Source organism: Leptonychotes weddellii, chromosome 5, assembly GCF_054177405.1.
Source record: "Leptonychotes weddellii isolate Sample4059 chromosome 5, ASM5417740v2, whole genome shotgun sequence".
NCBI classification, from domain to species: Eukaryota; Metazoa; Chordata; class Mammalia; order Carnivora; family Phocidae; genus Leptonychotes; species Leptonychotes weddellii.
The window spans coordinates 14391230-14405094 of record NC_138373.1 but is presented as its reverse complement, the minus strand read 5'-3'; the positions used below and the strand labels follow the sequence as shown (position 1 = coordinate 14405094).

At 51.6% G+C, this 13865-nt stretch overlaps 1 protein-coding gene and 1 long non-coding RNA gene across 4 annotated transcripts; one reads left to right on the top strand and one right to left on the bottom strand.

Annotated features, from left to right (window-relative positions):
• Positions 1-173: 173 nt before the first annotated feature.
• Positions 174-6092, bottom strand: ARMC5 (armadillo repeat containing 5). Of its 3 annotated transcripts, none has more exons than XM_006729865.3 (6): positions 5613-6092; positions 3975-4082; positions 3089-3875; positions 2055-2560; positions 1349-1481; positions 174-1261 (listed from the first exon to the last, which is right to left on the bottom strand). In XM_006729865.3, exons 1-6 carry the CDS (start codon positions 6088-6090, stop codon positions 442-444), a joined length of 2832 nt encoding a protein of 943 aa, XP_006729928.2. In that variant the 5' UTR covers positions 6091-6092; the 3' UTR covers positions 174-441. The 3 variants fall into 3 exon arrangements, with proteins under 3 accessions (XP_006729928.2, XP_030880194.2, XP_081675778.1); XM_031024334.2 differs by lacking the exon at positions 5613-6092 and adding an exon at positions 5356-5606; XM_081819652.1 differs by lacking the exon at positions 5613-6092 and adding an exon at positions 5367-5606.
• A 433-nt stretch (positions 6093-6525) lies between these two features.
• Positions 6526-9743, top strand: LOC145721535 (uncharacterized). Its single transcript, XR_014145263.1, has 2 exons — positions 6526-6641; positions 8718-9743. It is a non-coding gene; the product is annotated as an uncharacterized LOC145721535 (long non-coding RNA).
• Positions 9744-13865: the final 4122 nt, after the last annotated feature.

Here is a 13865-nt window from a genome sequence, read left to right as displayed (position 1 = left end):
CAGGGCTCCTCCCAGTACTCTATTCTACCCCAGGACTCCAGGAACTTATTTAGTAAACTCCTACATGCCAGGCGTGGCCTATATTGAGATACAGCAACCTGAACAAGACGCTGGTTGATTGGGGGGTGGGGGAGTCCCACAGGAAAGTAAGCAGAGACACCACACAATAGGAGTATCCAACTCCAAAGTTTTTAATCTCAGCTCTGGAAGGCTGGGCCAGGCCAGGTTGCCTGGGGCCCTGGGCTGTTCTCCATCTGAGGGCTCCATACTACAACCGCGGCCTTGGCTTCTCACTCCTGCATCTTCAGACCGTCACCTTGGGGTATAGTTCCATTCTCTCATCAATCCTTGATGGTGACTTCTGCTCAGCCTCCTCTCATGCTGCTCTGAGGGAGTCCTCCGTCATAGCCAACTCATCCTTGGATCCCCTCCCAGGGAACATCAACAGTCTAAGCTGGAACCCTTGGCCCCCAATTCAACCCCCATGACCACAGCCAGTAAAGCCTCAGTCAGGGGCCCTGCCTCCTCTCCTGCTGCCTCCACAAGCCCCACTAAGGCCAAGGCCCGCTTCCGCGGGCACTGCCCTGGCCCCAGGGTCCAGCGGGCACAATGAGCAACCAACCGGGGCCGGCCCAGGCGGAATACCTCACCCACTGACTCTGGGCCACCATGGGGTCCCAGGTGGATATGGCCCACAGCCTCTTCTAGCTCCTCCTCCAGCCCAGGCAGCAAGAAACGGCCAGCGGCCTCCAGTGCCTCCTCAGCCTCTGAGCCCAGCAGGGGCTGGCCTGGTGGGGGAATGGGCCTCAGGGCAGCCCCACAGCCCCGGCAGCCATGCAAGTGATGCAGGATAGGCCAGGCTGCGCTGGGTGACAGGCCTCGAAGTGGCACCAGGTCCATCTGGGCTTCGGCAAAGCTGCCAGCTAGCAGAGCCCGGAAGAAAGGCGAGGCAGTAGCTGAGGCAGCTCGCTGGGCAGGGAGCCGTAGGCCTGAGTCCAGTAGGAAGTGCAGGTCAGGGGCTGGGATGGGGGCTGGGCCCAGCAGACGTTCATAGAGGCAAGGGGATGGGGAATCTAGGTCCAAGGGGATTGGAGGTGGAAGGACTGGGATCACAGTGGGAGACACCAGGCCTTGGAGGCAGGAAAGGGAGTCGGCAGCAAAGAAGAGGAAGAGTGGATGTGGAGCTGGCCGAGTTAGTGCTGAGAGGAGGAGACGGAGGCCGCCCTGGTCCAGAAGTAGCCGGCGCCACAGAGAGGGCTTCCTTTGGGAAGAAAGGTGAAAAAGGATGACATTGCGGAATAGCAACCTTGCCCCCCTGACCCCTGTGAGACACCCACATCCCCCTCACCGACAGATGAAGGGCAGGGTCAGTGCACAGGCCACACGGTCCTCAGGGCTTCCAGAGAGCAGCAGGTGAGTGAGGGCGCCCACGCCAAAGGGTGATTCAGCCTGCACGGTCAGGTTCTGCAGCAACATCTCACCTGCAGAGATGGACACAGCAGGTCAGGTTGGGAGTTGATGTCCCAACTCTGGGTCCCTGAAAGGAAGCAAAAACCTCAGGGCACGGAAGAGGGGATGACTACAGGCCCTAGAGGGAAAGGGTCCAGATGCTAGGAAATGGGAGGTCAAGGACAATAACAAAGTGTGATGGTCAGGGAGTGCAGTCAGAACACAGAAGATAGGGCAGTTCCTGGCCGTGTGGGGAGTAGTGGGGGGGCCTGGGAAGACATGGGGCCTGAGCCGTGGGTTTCCAAGTCAGTGTGGCCAGTGGGAAGGCAGTCAGGACAATGCAGAACCAAGAGCAGACTGGGTAAAGAAATACAGACAAGCATGATTCTAAGTTGTGGGGGCCAAGCCTGGTGTTGGGGTATCTAGGCCCAAAGACTTGGGCAGAGGACTGGGCAGAACTTGGCATCCTGGGAGTCCCTCTCCTCCTCCCACGTGGTGACTGAAGTTGGATGGTAGGCTGGAGAGGGCAGTGAGAACCGTGAGCAGCACGGTGAGGTTCTTGGTCCAGAACTAGAGGGGGATGGGGCCTCTTGTAGGAGACACACCCAGCTCCCGGTGCTGGCGCCGAGCCGGCCGGGCACGCAGTGAGGGCCAATCATCCGGGGCAACGCCTAACACGAGCCAGGCGCGCAGTAGTGCAGCACCATAGCTGCGCACGAAGGCCTCGAGACAGGCAGGGTTGCAGGTAAGGCGTGCCAGGATGCGCAGCGCGCGGGGGCTCGGTGGGCCTGGCGAGCCCGTCACATAGGCCAGCAGGCCACACAGGGCCGGGCCGGTCACCAACGCCCCGCTTGGGTCAGGAGCCTGGGAGAATCGAGACAGGAGCAGCAGCGCTGGCCCCTCGCGGCCCCAAGGCTCCTCGGAGGCGGCAGCAGGGCTGCGGCCAGGTGTGCGCAGCGTGCGGGGCGTCCGCAGGGAGGTGGGACCCAGGGTGGAGCTGGTTTGTTCAGCTGGCTCGGGTGGTGGTGGAGGCAGGGGACATCGCTCAGGGGACCAGTCAGGGGAGATGTCTCCTGGGCCTGCGGCATAGCCCTCAGAGATCAGCCACGACCTGCAGAGGGAGAAAGGAGAGACTGAACCCACAGCCACGGTAAAGGAGCAGGGCCGCAAGAGCTGTCATGCAAAAAGAGGTGACTGAAGCCGGGAAGAGGAGGTGGGGCCGAGGGGAGAAAGGGGAGAAAGAGAAATGGGGGAAAAAAAACCCCAACTCATTTAGCAATTCCTGATGCCTATTATGTGCCAAGCCCAGTATCAGGTTCTGGGCACAGACAACGAACAAAACTAAAGTCCCCAGCCTCCTAGAATTTATATTCTAGTGAGGGGCAAACAGACAACAAAATAAAAAAGGCCCAGTGAACCTGTCTGGGTCCCAAAGTTCAGAGGTGCTGGGGCAGAGTCAAGGCCAAAGGCAGACCCAGGAAGAGAGGACATGTGTTTAATGGTGACTAGAAAGGGGTCTTGTCCGGGGAGAACGAGGAATCGATCCGAGTCAGTAAGAGTCCTCCTGAGACAGAGTGGGGGATGAGGGGAGTGAAGACAGCCAGAGCCCTCAATCCACAGCAATCAGGTGGGCACTCACCTTAGGCTTCGGAAGCTTCCGGCCTCTGCCCGGTCAGGGGTCCGCTCCTCAGGAAAGTCCCAAGAAGCAGCTTCTCTTCCCTCTTCTTCCTCATCACCAGCATCACCACACAGCTGTCCAGCCAAGAGAGGTACAAGTCCCAGAGCCTGTAGCCGGCCCAGGGCTCCAGTATCGTAGAGGAAGCCCACCAGGGCAGCCACGACACGAGGGTGCCAGGCACTGGCACGAGGGTCCCGTAGCAGACCCATCAACAGCTCCAAACCACCCGCGTCCCGCAGCCGGGCCCGGTTGATGGCCTCCCGGCACAGCAGGCACACAGCCCGCACCAGGGGCTGCTGGGAGGCTGGGCCAGCCCCATTGGGCCCCCTGCGCCGCCGGAGCTCACCCAGTAGCACGTCCACACCACCAGCATTGCCCAGTGCAGGCCGGACAAGGCCTTGGGCACACAGGTTGGCAAGGATCAGGATAGTTGCCTCTCGTACTGCCTTTTTGGGGTGGGAGGCCAAACTGACCAGTGGTCCTAGTCCCCCACCCAGACTCAGCTGCTCAGCACAGGCCCGGGAGCAGCCTCGACTCAGCTCCAAGAGTGCCCGAACTAGGGCCAAGGTCAGCGCAGGGTCTGGGGCAGCGGCCAGAAGCTCAGCCAGAGGGCGCACTGCTCCCTGCTGTGCCAGGGCCAGGCGGTGCTGGGGTGAGTCCGCCAGGTTGCGGAGCGCGCGCACCACACTCTGCAGGCACTGTGAGTCCTGGCAGGCTGTCAGGTTCTCAACGAGCAAGGGAACAGCACCTGGAGAGGGAAGAGGAGGACAAAGAGTGAGCAAGGAGATACCCAAGCCCCTCTCCCACCGCCAAGCCCTAGCTAACTCCACACTCATAGCCTTCTCACCAGCAGAATGGATGTCCCCACAGCTCTCAGGTTCCATGGCTAAGTTCCCCAGAGCACGGGCTGTTCGGTTCTGGATGCTGTCTGTCTTCACACACTGAAGAATAGTCACTGCAAGAGAATTCGGCCTCTTGAGGGTCCTACTCCTTCTTGTCTCTCTCATTAATGACCTCAAGAATGTGACCCGAGAGGGTCAGGGACGGCCTCCAGAGAGGCTAACACTTAATGGGTCTGAAAGGTTAAATAGATAGGTATTTGTTAGAAAGATGGTGGATGGGGGTGTTACAGGGCATTTCAGGTTTGGAAGCAGCCTTTGCAAAGGCCCAGAAATGAGATCCAATGTCTGTGCTGGGCCTCAAATGCCAGGCCAAGGGATCAGACAGGACTTGAATATGAGGGCACCAGGAACCACACAAGATTTTAAGAATAGGAATGCTGTGATACAATCTGGTAGCCATGGAGGGAAGCAGGTTATGGAGGAAAAGAATAAGGCAGGGGGAGCAGCCAGGAGGCTGTCCCCATTGTTAAGGTGAGAAAGGACAGTGGCTTAAACAAAGCTACCAGCACAGCCCCACACATGGGCACCAGTCCCTGGGCACATGAGGGGAGAAGGATAAATGGGGATGGATTCAGGAGATATTTAAAATGTAGAATAGTGACTGAATGACAAGGGTCATATGCTAATAACAAAACCTGTAATTTATTGAGGACTTATTAATGTACCAGGTCTCTTGTCAAACATGTTATGGTCCAGATGCATTTTATACAAATTTAAAATATGTTTTAAATAAGTTTCGTTTTATCCAAAAAATTAAGATTTTATCAAAATTGGCACAATTTCCTAACAGGCGGCAGTGTATAAACTATATTCCCAACATTGCCACTAAGAGGCGCCAACTTAGCTGGTAAACAGAAAGGCTTGCTATCTTTTTTTTTTTTTTTAAGATTTTATTTACTTGACACAGAGAGAGAGAACAAGCAGGCGGAGCAGCAAGCCGAAGGACAGGGAGAAGCAGAGCCCCCCGCCGAGCAGGGACCCGACGCGGGGCTCCATCCCAGGACCCTGGGATCATGACCTGAGCCGAAGGCCGACCGACTGATCCACCCAGGCGCCCCGCTTGTTATCTTCCGTTAGGATTTCTTCTTATTGTATTAGTTTTTAATGACTCAAAGTAGCCAGTCCATGCTTAGAATATCTGCGTTCTCTACTTGTATTTCATTTTCTCCCTACCTCAGTTTTGCGAGGTAGCTATTATTCCATTTCTCACTGCAGAGAACCATTACACCTTCTGACCCAAGTTCGTCAAATGGTAGCCCTGTACAGGGCCACCCACTAGGCATTGAGTGTCTGCTATAAACCTCATAAATGGAGAGTAAGAATCACCTAGAAGTCACCATATAAGCCTTTGGTCTCCACTGGCCCAAACTCGAGGAAACAACCAATACGCAGGTCATGGCTGAATTATCTGATCAGGTTCGGGTGTAGATAAAGAAGGCTTGAGGGCTTTATGGGTGTTGCGCGGTCAGAAGGCATGTTCTTTCAGGCTACAACACAAAAGATCTCAAAACTCCGCCCAGGCCCAGAAACAGAAGTTCCCGGGCGCGTGGAATCCTTCTAGGAAATGAGGGCGGAGCACTTACCCAAAGGGAGAATGCCTCCGAGTCTGCGCACTTCAGCCCGGCACGCCCCTTCCGTACAGCAGTTGGCTAGGATGCTGAGCGCCAAGTCCAGAGTCTTGCGCAGGCGCGCTGGCGGCGAGGGCGCCGACGACGACGCAGCGGAGGGGGCAGGGCCCGGCGAGGGGGCGGGGCCAGCAGAAGTCGCTGACTCGACGGACGAGGGGGCGGAGCCGGGGCCAGCCTGGGACGGGGCGGGACCCACTGCAGCCGCTCGCCGTAGCAGCGCGAGAAGGGGGCGGAGCCCGCCGCGCGCCCGGAAGCGCTCGATTCCCCCTGCAGCCTTGACGTGGCGCGTGCGGAGGGCTAAGAGCGCACGGCCCAAGGGTGTCTCGTTGGTAGCTGTGTCCTTTCCCCCACCTAGACCCTCCCCGGCCGCCGCCGTGAGCTGCGCGAGGCAGAACGAGAGCGAGTCCGTGAGGGTGGGTTTCGCAGCCGCCATCTTGGCTCAAGCCTAAGGCTCCGCCCCCCTCCTCGCCGCTCCTCCAAGGGAGCGGAACTGGAAGAGAGGGGCGTGGCCAGGCACCGCCTCTCGACGCTTTTTAAGTAGCGCCGCCGCAGTTATTTTGCAAGTTGGAAGTTGTAGTTCTCAATCCCGGGACTCTGGGCAGTCGCAGAAGGCACGTAGAGAGTAGTGGTTATCTAATCGTTGTGCGAACCCAAGAGGCGCGTGTGGTGCATGCTGGGATCTGTAGTCTGCGCCTTGCTTAGCACGCCAGGCTTAGGTCGGAGGAGAAACTCTCCGGGGCCTCGCAGTGGACTGATTCCTTTGGAGAACTCAGACATCCGACCATGGAGTCTCAGTACCGTGCTGCTCCCGGTGGCGTGGCTACTCCACCCCCCCCCCCCGCGTGTTCACGACAGCGACTGCCTTTTCCTTCCAGCTCGCTTTCCTGCCCCACAGCGATGGCCCGGGCACCGAAATCCGCGCTGACGGACTCAGGATCGCGAGCCAGGCCCAAAGTATCAAGTTCCTGACAGCGGCCACTGATGGTGAGCTCTTGCTCAGTTAAGTGAATGAGAGGGTTAAACCTACCGAGACCGTTCCCTGCCACTTCCTAGAGCGGCACGGGCTAGTGGACATTTCCGGTTCCGGTGCCGAACCCCTCCCCCCCCGCCCCCTTTGGGTCCGGAATGTCTCCTGGTCAGCCTCAGCTTGTGAACTGAGTGGCTGGTTCTTAGGAAACAGGTCTTCACTGCGATGTAGTCGACATCGCCAGAAGTGGCAGGGGAATCGGACATAGGATCCCGGGGGTCCCAGAGCTCCTCCCTCCTTAGGGGAGTTGTTCCACGTGAGCGGCCCTCCCTGGTGTGTATGCGACAGCCGGCCTCCTGGGAAATGCTGCTGGTCCTGAAATACCATGTAGGTCAGGGTCTGGACCAGGGAAGAAGCCTCTAATGAAGAACGACTCAGCGTGGCCGTGGCTTTAGTGAGCACGCCCAATTCATTGAGCACCAGTGCATCCACTTGGGTGAACAACTCTATGCCTGCTCAGAATGTGGCAAAACCTTCTACCCCAGCTCCAAGCTCCTTAAACGCCAATGCTCGCACACAGGCAAGATGCCCTATAAATGCTCCAGTTGCAGCAAGAGTTTTGTAGACAGTTCAGATCTGCTGCAGCACCAACATACTCACACAAGCCAGAAGCCTTACACTTGCAGTGAGTGTGGCAAGAGCTTCAGCCAGAGTTCTCACCTGCTCATCCACCATGTGGCCCACAGTGGTGAGAAGCTCTATATCTGTCTGCAATGTGGCATTTGCCAGCAGCTCCAACTTCGGCCAGCACCAAGAGACGTGCCAGGGCGGCAGTTGCTGCCAATATCCCTGGCTTCAGTTTCAGCCCAAACTTCAGTTCTGATTTGGTCCAGTCCTCAAGGAGCCTGAGTATCTCTAAGCAAATCTCCTTTCTGCTCCTCTGAGGCTGTTGATTCATGGACTGAATCAAGGAAACCCAGGCTGGAAGAATTAGAACAGTAGAGCCTTCCCCCAAAAGAAGGTTTAACCCTGTTTTTTGAGGCCCCAGAGACAGAACTCCAACTGGAGGGAGGGTTTTGGATGGTAGGAGCTATCCCATACTGGCCCAGCTGCTTCCAGATGTAGGACACCTTTGGCAGCTGCTAACCAGATCCCTTCACAGGCCTAAGGAATGATGGGATTAATCATTCCAAGAACAACAGCTGCCTCATCCCAGAGGAATGGGACCAGATGTCAGACACCCCTGTGAGGAACACAGCTGGTGGGGGGTACCTAACCTCCAGAAGGGATCATAAGGCTGTGTTCTGGCAGAAGGACCAAAGAATTTGTACTTGGGACCACTATGTGAACTCGGGTATATGAGCCCTGTGAAAGAGAACAGTCTTTATGGAGTAAAGCTAGGGCTGGTAGGGCCCAGAGCCAAAGCAAAGGACCAGGAGACCTGTCTGTTGAGTTCATGCATTGTGACATTTCTAGGCAGGGGCAAAAGGCCCAAGGTTTGTCATCTGCCCCTATCCCTTCTCTAGTCCCTTCCCTTGTGGGTTCCCCAGATCCTTTTTCGGATCCCTCAACAGAGAAAAAGTAAAGGTTCACTTGTGCATCTCATAAAGTTCACATTGAGGACTAAACGTGGCTCTTTTGCCTGGACATTGGAGAGAGCTGCCTAAATAAATGCACTTTTATTGGTAAAACTTATAGAAACCAGAGGGAGGCTTCCTAAAGCACTACCTAATCTATGCCCAGAACAGAGTCCAAGCTATGAGGGACTTCTTTTTCCTTCCCATAGCTGCCTGTGTTCCTGGGAGACGCACAGGCTAGTCTTTTTGAGGTTGGAGGAGGCTTAATGCCCACCCCTGTGCAACCATCCTTCCACCATTAGCCCCAAGCATGTAGAACCCTATCCCCAAATTTTGCCTTTTATCAGGTTTGCTACATCTAGAATTGTACTCAGGTAGAATAGGGGTAAAGGAAAGGAATGTGCAGCAACCCCTCTCTCAGCTTCTAGCAGAATGTCCAGGTCTGTCTTTTCCTAGCTGTGTGACCTTGGACAGGTCTACCTCTTCTGATCTTCAGTTTCTTCATCTGTAATACAGGAATGATGATGGCTACCTCACAACATTGTGTTGAGGATTCCATGGGATCATGTACATGATACACCTGGGTCAAAGGGGTGACTATAAACCTCAGCTCTCCTATCTCCTTCAAGTCTGGACCTTTTCACTGGTGGTGTCAGTCAAGAAAAGCATCATGCCAGCTCATGTACTAGCTCCTCCATAAAGTTACAGAAATGAGCAAGCAGCCTAGATCCTGGGGTAGCTTGGTGTCATGAAGGAGATGGACTCAGGACCAGTAACAACACGGAGTGCACAATCCTGGCAGTGGAGAAAAGGCTTCACCAGGACCAAGCCTGAGAGGCTTCACTGAGGTGACATCTGATTAATACTACCTGTCTCCTCAAGCTGGGAGCAACAAATGCCCCTGGGCATGGGGTCATTGATAAAGGGAAGGATTCTAGCTATGTTCCCCATCAATGGCACTTCAAAGAGCACAAGCTAGGGTCTGAGTTGGAAGCCTGAGTCCCCAGCACATACATAGTTGGCACTCAGTAAATAGTTGTTATGATAGGGTTGTGTTTATACTGCTTACCTGTGTTGGGTCTTGCCTTCTTAAAAGCTCTATTATGTATGCTACAAAATCTATAATTGTATATGAATATTAGGTACGTGGCAGAGTTGGGCATGGGAGGAAATTTGTTTGCAAAGTCCCTTTCAGTGAACTGGAAGCTAATTTCTCACATTAAGGCAAGTATCCCTAGGCTCCATCTCTCAAATTGTTATGTGCTTGTAAATCTCTTATCTTCTCCTTTAGGTTATGTTTAATTCTTTTATAAGTGTGTGTAATACTTTTATAATTCTAAAAAGATTAAAGTTGGGGTGCCTTGGTGGCTCAGTCAGTTAAGTGTCCAACTCTTGGTTCTGACTCAGGTCTGATCTCCAGGTCGTGAGATGGAGACCCACATTGGGCTCTGCATTCAGCGGGGAGTCAGCTTGAGCTTCTCTTTCACTTTCCCACTGCCCCTCCCCGCCCCTCTAAAATAAATAAATCTTTAAAAAAAAAGATTCATATGATGAATGTTATCCATTTATCCCTCATCTATGGAGTAATTAAAATACATTATTTAGTGTTTATTTTAAATGGTTTTTACTACAAGAAGAAGAAAACTATCATAGCTCAATTATATAAATACACACACATACACACACACACAGTGAAATTCAAAACACACAGTGAAGTTCGCTGTCTCTGGCCTAAGCACTGTGTATGTGTGTGTGTGTTTACACAATGGAGCCAATCAGAAGATTTCACATCACAATCTAGATTTCTAGTTTGGTGTTTGGGGGAGGAGAGCAGGGAGGAGGACCAGAAAATACCCGACTCCAGCTGCAGGGTTGAAGTTGCCAGGGCTATTAATTTCAGGGCATGGGGTATGTGAACCCCTGGGCAAGCGCAGAGACTAGGGGATCATTTGGAAGCAGTTTGAAGGGGTGGCTAGCCAGATCCAAGACCTGCGAAGAGGGGGGCTCAGGGATTCCCTGATCCCAGCTATCTATGGAGGGTGGGAGAGGGAGAAAGGGCAAAGAAGTCCAGGAATATGACAGCCTTCTCTAACATAGTAGGACACTCCCCTCTCCACCTTACCTCCTATCTGATTTTGATCTCAGTGGTGTGAAGATCTCTGGGAATGTCTGAGGTAGGTCCTGGGTTAAGGGCTAGAACTCATGGCTTAAGAATCTCTGATGTATGGGAAATGCCCATGGAGCCTGCTTCCCCCATCCCATGCTGTTCCAGGTCATGAACATGCTGCATCTCACCTCCCGCTTAGCCCTTGTGCTGCAGTTGCTCAGAGTTGGAAGGGAAGTGAGGAGTGACAGAGCCTCCATTTGGGCCATGACTGTGAAGAACTTGAGGATGGAGAAGTTTCATGAAAAAGAAGTAGCCTCCACTCCTGTTATCTCTGAGCAAAGTTCTGACCCAGAGGGCTCACTATTTCTCCCTAGGATTAGCTGGAAGAAGCCAGGATTGGAATTCCAACACCCATAGCTCAGGATACCTGCCACCTGAGAATCCCACACTTTTCCTCTCCTGGACCCCAGGGGTCCCACCCACACAACTCATCTACCTCTCTCCACCATGTCAGCTCTTTGAGCTAACCACAGACCTAAGTTCCTAGAGGTTCCCTAAGTGATAAAGAGAATGTCCTATCTGCCATGTGTGATATGCTCACCAACCTCCCAGGCTCACCAGTCTTCCATATGCAGAATCCAGCTGAGCTCCAGGAGTGAAGCAAAGGGAGCCTCTGGAATTTCAAATGTTTCTAAGCCCATGCACCCAAGCTCAGTCAACTCAACTCCCAGGAAAGGTCTCACTCAGAACCTAGGGCCTCTCAGTTTACTCAGTATAAAAAAACTTTGTATCATGAAAGAGTAAGTGAATGAATTAATGAATCTGGTTTCTGAGCCAGTGACTTACTAGAAATAGCAAATTAGAAGAAGGAAGAATGTTAGAATTAGGCAGACTAAAGGGACAAGTAAGAAGAAAAAAGAGGAAAGAAAAAAAATTTTCAAAGGAGATAGGCTCTTTCTCCTTCCACCCCCCCTTCCCTGCCCTCCCCTAACTGAAAAAGTAGACCTTAAAGCCTTTAGGGGCAGACGGAGCAAGATAAGCAATTTCTGAAGGTGGGGGTGAGACACGGGGCCGGTGCTACGTGTCAGGCCTGGCAGGGTAAAGAGGGTGTCCACAAGAGGTGATGGCCTAGCATGGGTGCCAGAGCCTAACAAGGTTGGGAGGGCATCATGGAGGGGAGATGGAAGTCTGGTTATACCGGCTGTTGATCAAATAATTACATATATTAAGGATAATGAACCAGGTTTCTCAGTGTCAGAGAAGGAAGACACAAATAAGGAAAAAGAGAAAACTCAGTTCTTATGGTTCTGGGTTGGAATTGGAGATATCAGAGTGACTTTATGATTTTCAGCAGACATGTAGATAGATACAGAAATAAATATAGATATAAATGTATATATGTGTATGTACACACCCGTGTATATGTTCATATATTTAATAGCTCTGAAGGGCCTTGGAACTGTTCCATCCCAATAACAGAAAGTTTTAACATGATCAACATCAAGAAAAGGCTGGAGTACTGTTGTAGAATAATGGAAACTAAAAAGACGTGACAAGTAAATGCAATATATGCTTTAAAAAAAAAAATTATTTGCTTGACAGAGAGAGACACAGCGAGAGAGGGAACACAAGCCGGGCGAGTGGGAGAGGGAGAAGCAGGCTTCCCACTGAGCAGGGAGCCCGACGTGGGGCTCTATTCCAGGACGCTGGGATCATGACCTGAGCCAAAGGCAGATGCTTAATGACTGAGCCACCCAGGCGCCCCTGCAATATATGCTTTTGGAATGGATCCTTTTGCTGTAAAGGACATATTGGGTTAATTGATAAAACTCAAGTAGTGGCTGAGGTTTCAATGGCAATTTCCTGATTTTGATGGTTGTATTGTGGTTATACAGGAGAATGGTCTTGTAAATACACGCTGAAGTGTTCAGAGGTGGTAATGCATCAAGACAGCAACTTATTCTCCAGTAGTTCAGGGAGGGAGTGGGGAGAGTTCCTTGTACTAGATTTGCAACTTTTCTGTAAGTTTTTTGTTTCAAAAAGAATTTTAGGAAAATAAATCTAAGTCCTCAAAGAGTATGATAGTTTGGGAATGTTTAGTTAAGGGTGCTTAGACCGACACCAAAAAAAAAAAAATGTTACTGCATTAAAGGTTGGCAAGAGAACTGATGTCCTTAATGGTGGCCCAGAATCATCAAAGAAGTTTACCTTTGCTAAGTAACTCCGTTCATTCATGATCATTTACTGAATGTTTGCCAAGTGCTAGATTCTGTGCTAGGTTCTCAGAATACAGCAGTGAACAAAATAGATGTGGTCTCACCTCTCAAGGCTTTTTCAGTCTGAGGAATGAGTTATGATCCCTGCCCTCAAAGAACTCACAGTCCACTTGATTCAGGCCTTAGGAACACAGAGGAAAGAGCCACTCCAGAAGACAGGCAGGCTTCCCAGAGGAGGTGGTCTTCACTAGAAAGGCCCTAGGGCTTTTTCTTTTCTGTTTTCTTTTTGGTTTTGTTTTCCTTTAAGAAAACAGGGAAATCAGTAACCCAAATAATGGCAGTTCAAATAGATCTAGATCTGAAAGGAGCAAACCCTTTCTGCAAACATAACCCAGCTCCCCAAAGGCTGCCAGAAGCTTTAGTTTTTGCTGCAGTATGTAAACGTGGAATTACTCTGCATACCTCCTTCCGCTCTCCTCATCTTGGGCTCCGTGGGCAAAATAGGGAATGGGAGCCCCAGAACCAGTGCAATAGTTGCAAGAGTCTGGAGTGGATTCACCCAGGAGCAAGGTGAGAGCTAGACTTTGGAAATCTGATACCCACCCTTCTGCACATAGTTATTGTTCTGCCTATTAGGCAGAGCAAGGGGCCAGAGTTAAGAGTCTTGGTCACCTCAGAAAGATGAAGTTGGGGGACTGGGGACTGAGACAGGTATCGAAGTGAAAGACTATAATCCAAGTCTCCTCTAGCTTATATAACACCTTCACAACTATACACAAGTGACCTTAGCTACAGTTGTGTGGTTTTTCAACTTAGTAGTTCTGAATGCAGCCTCCTGGTTCCTCATTTTCATGGTTGCAGCAGAAGCTCTTCTAGTGAGTCAATTTGGTAGTGTTGACAGAACCATCCTTGTAAGTCTAGCCTAGCCAACACTTGTAGTCAACTAATTCACAGCTAAAATACCTATAGTAGTATTGCCCTGACATTTTCATGCATAAAGTATGCTAACTTATTTAAATTTCAGTGAACTCACCTGTACAATGGGTAAGATAATGCCTACTGCGAATAATGAGATAATGTATATAAAGTATCCAGCACATACAGGGTCTCAGTGATGATATCTTCTACCATTATTATAATTATAGGGAATACAAAAAGGTAAAATGATGAAATAAAGGGGGGCAAGATGGCAGAGGAGTAGGGGAACCCATTTCAACTGGTCCCCTGAATTTAGCTGGATATCTATCAAACCATTTTGAACACCCACAAAATCAGCCTGAGATGTCATTCTAACTGGTGTAAGGTGGTATCTCAATGTGGTTTTGATTTGAATTTCCCTGA

What these genes read in the sequence shown, in the direction of transcription:
- ARMC5 (XM_006729865.3), bottom strand. Translation starts at nt 6,090, where the DNA reads ATGGCGGCTGCGAAACCCACCCTCACGGACTCGCTCTCGTTCTGCCTC. An exon ending in CGGAGGCATTCTCCCTTTGG is followed by an intron (nt 4,083 to 5,612) that starts GTAAGTGCTCCG and finishes ATTCTCTTGCAG; the next exon opens with TGACTATTCTTCAGTGTGTG. An exon ending in TGGGGACATCCATTCTGCTG is followed by an intron (nt 3,876 to 3,974) that starts GTGAGAAGGCTA and finishes TTCCCTCTCCAG; the next exon opens with GTGCTGTTCCCTTGCTCGTT.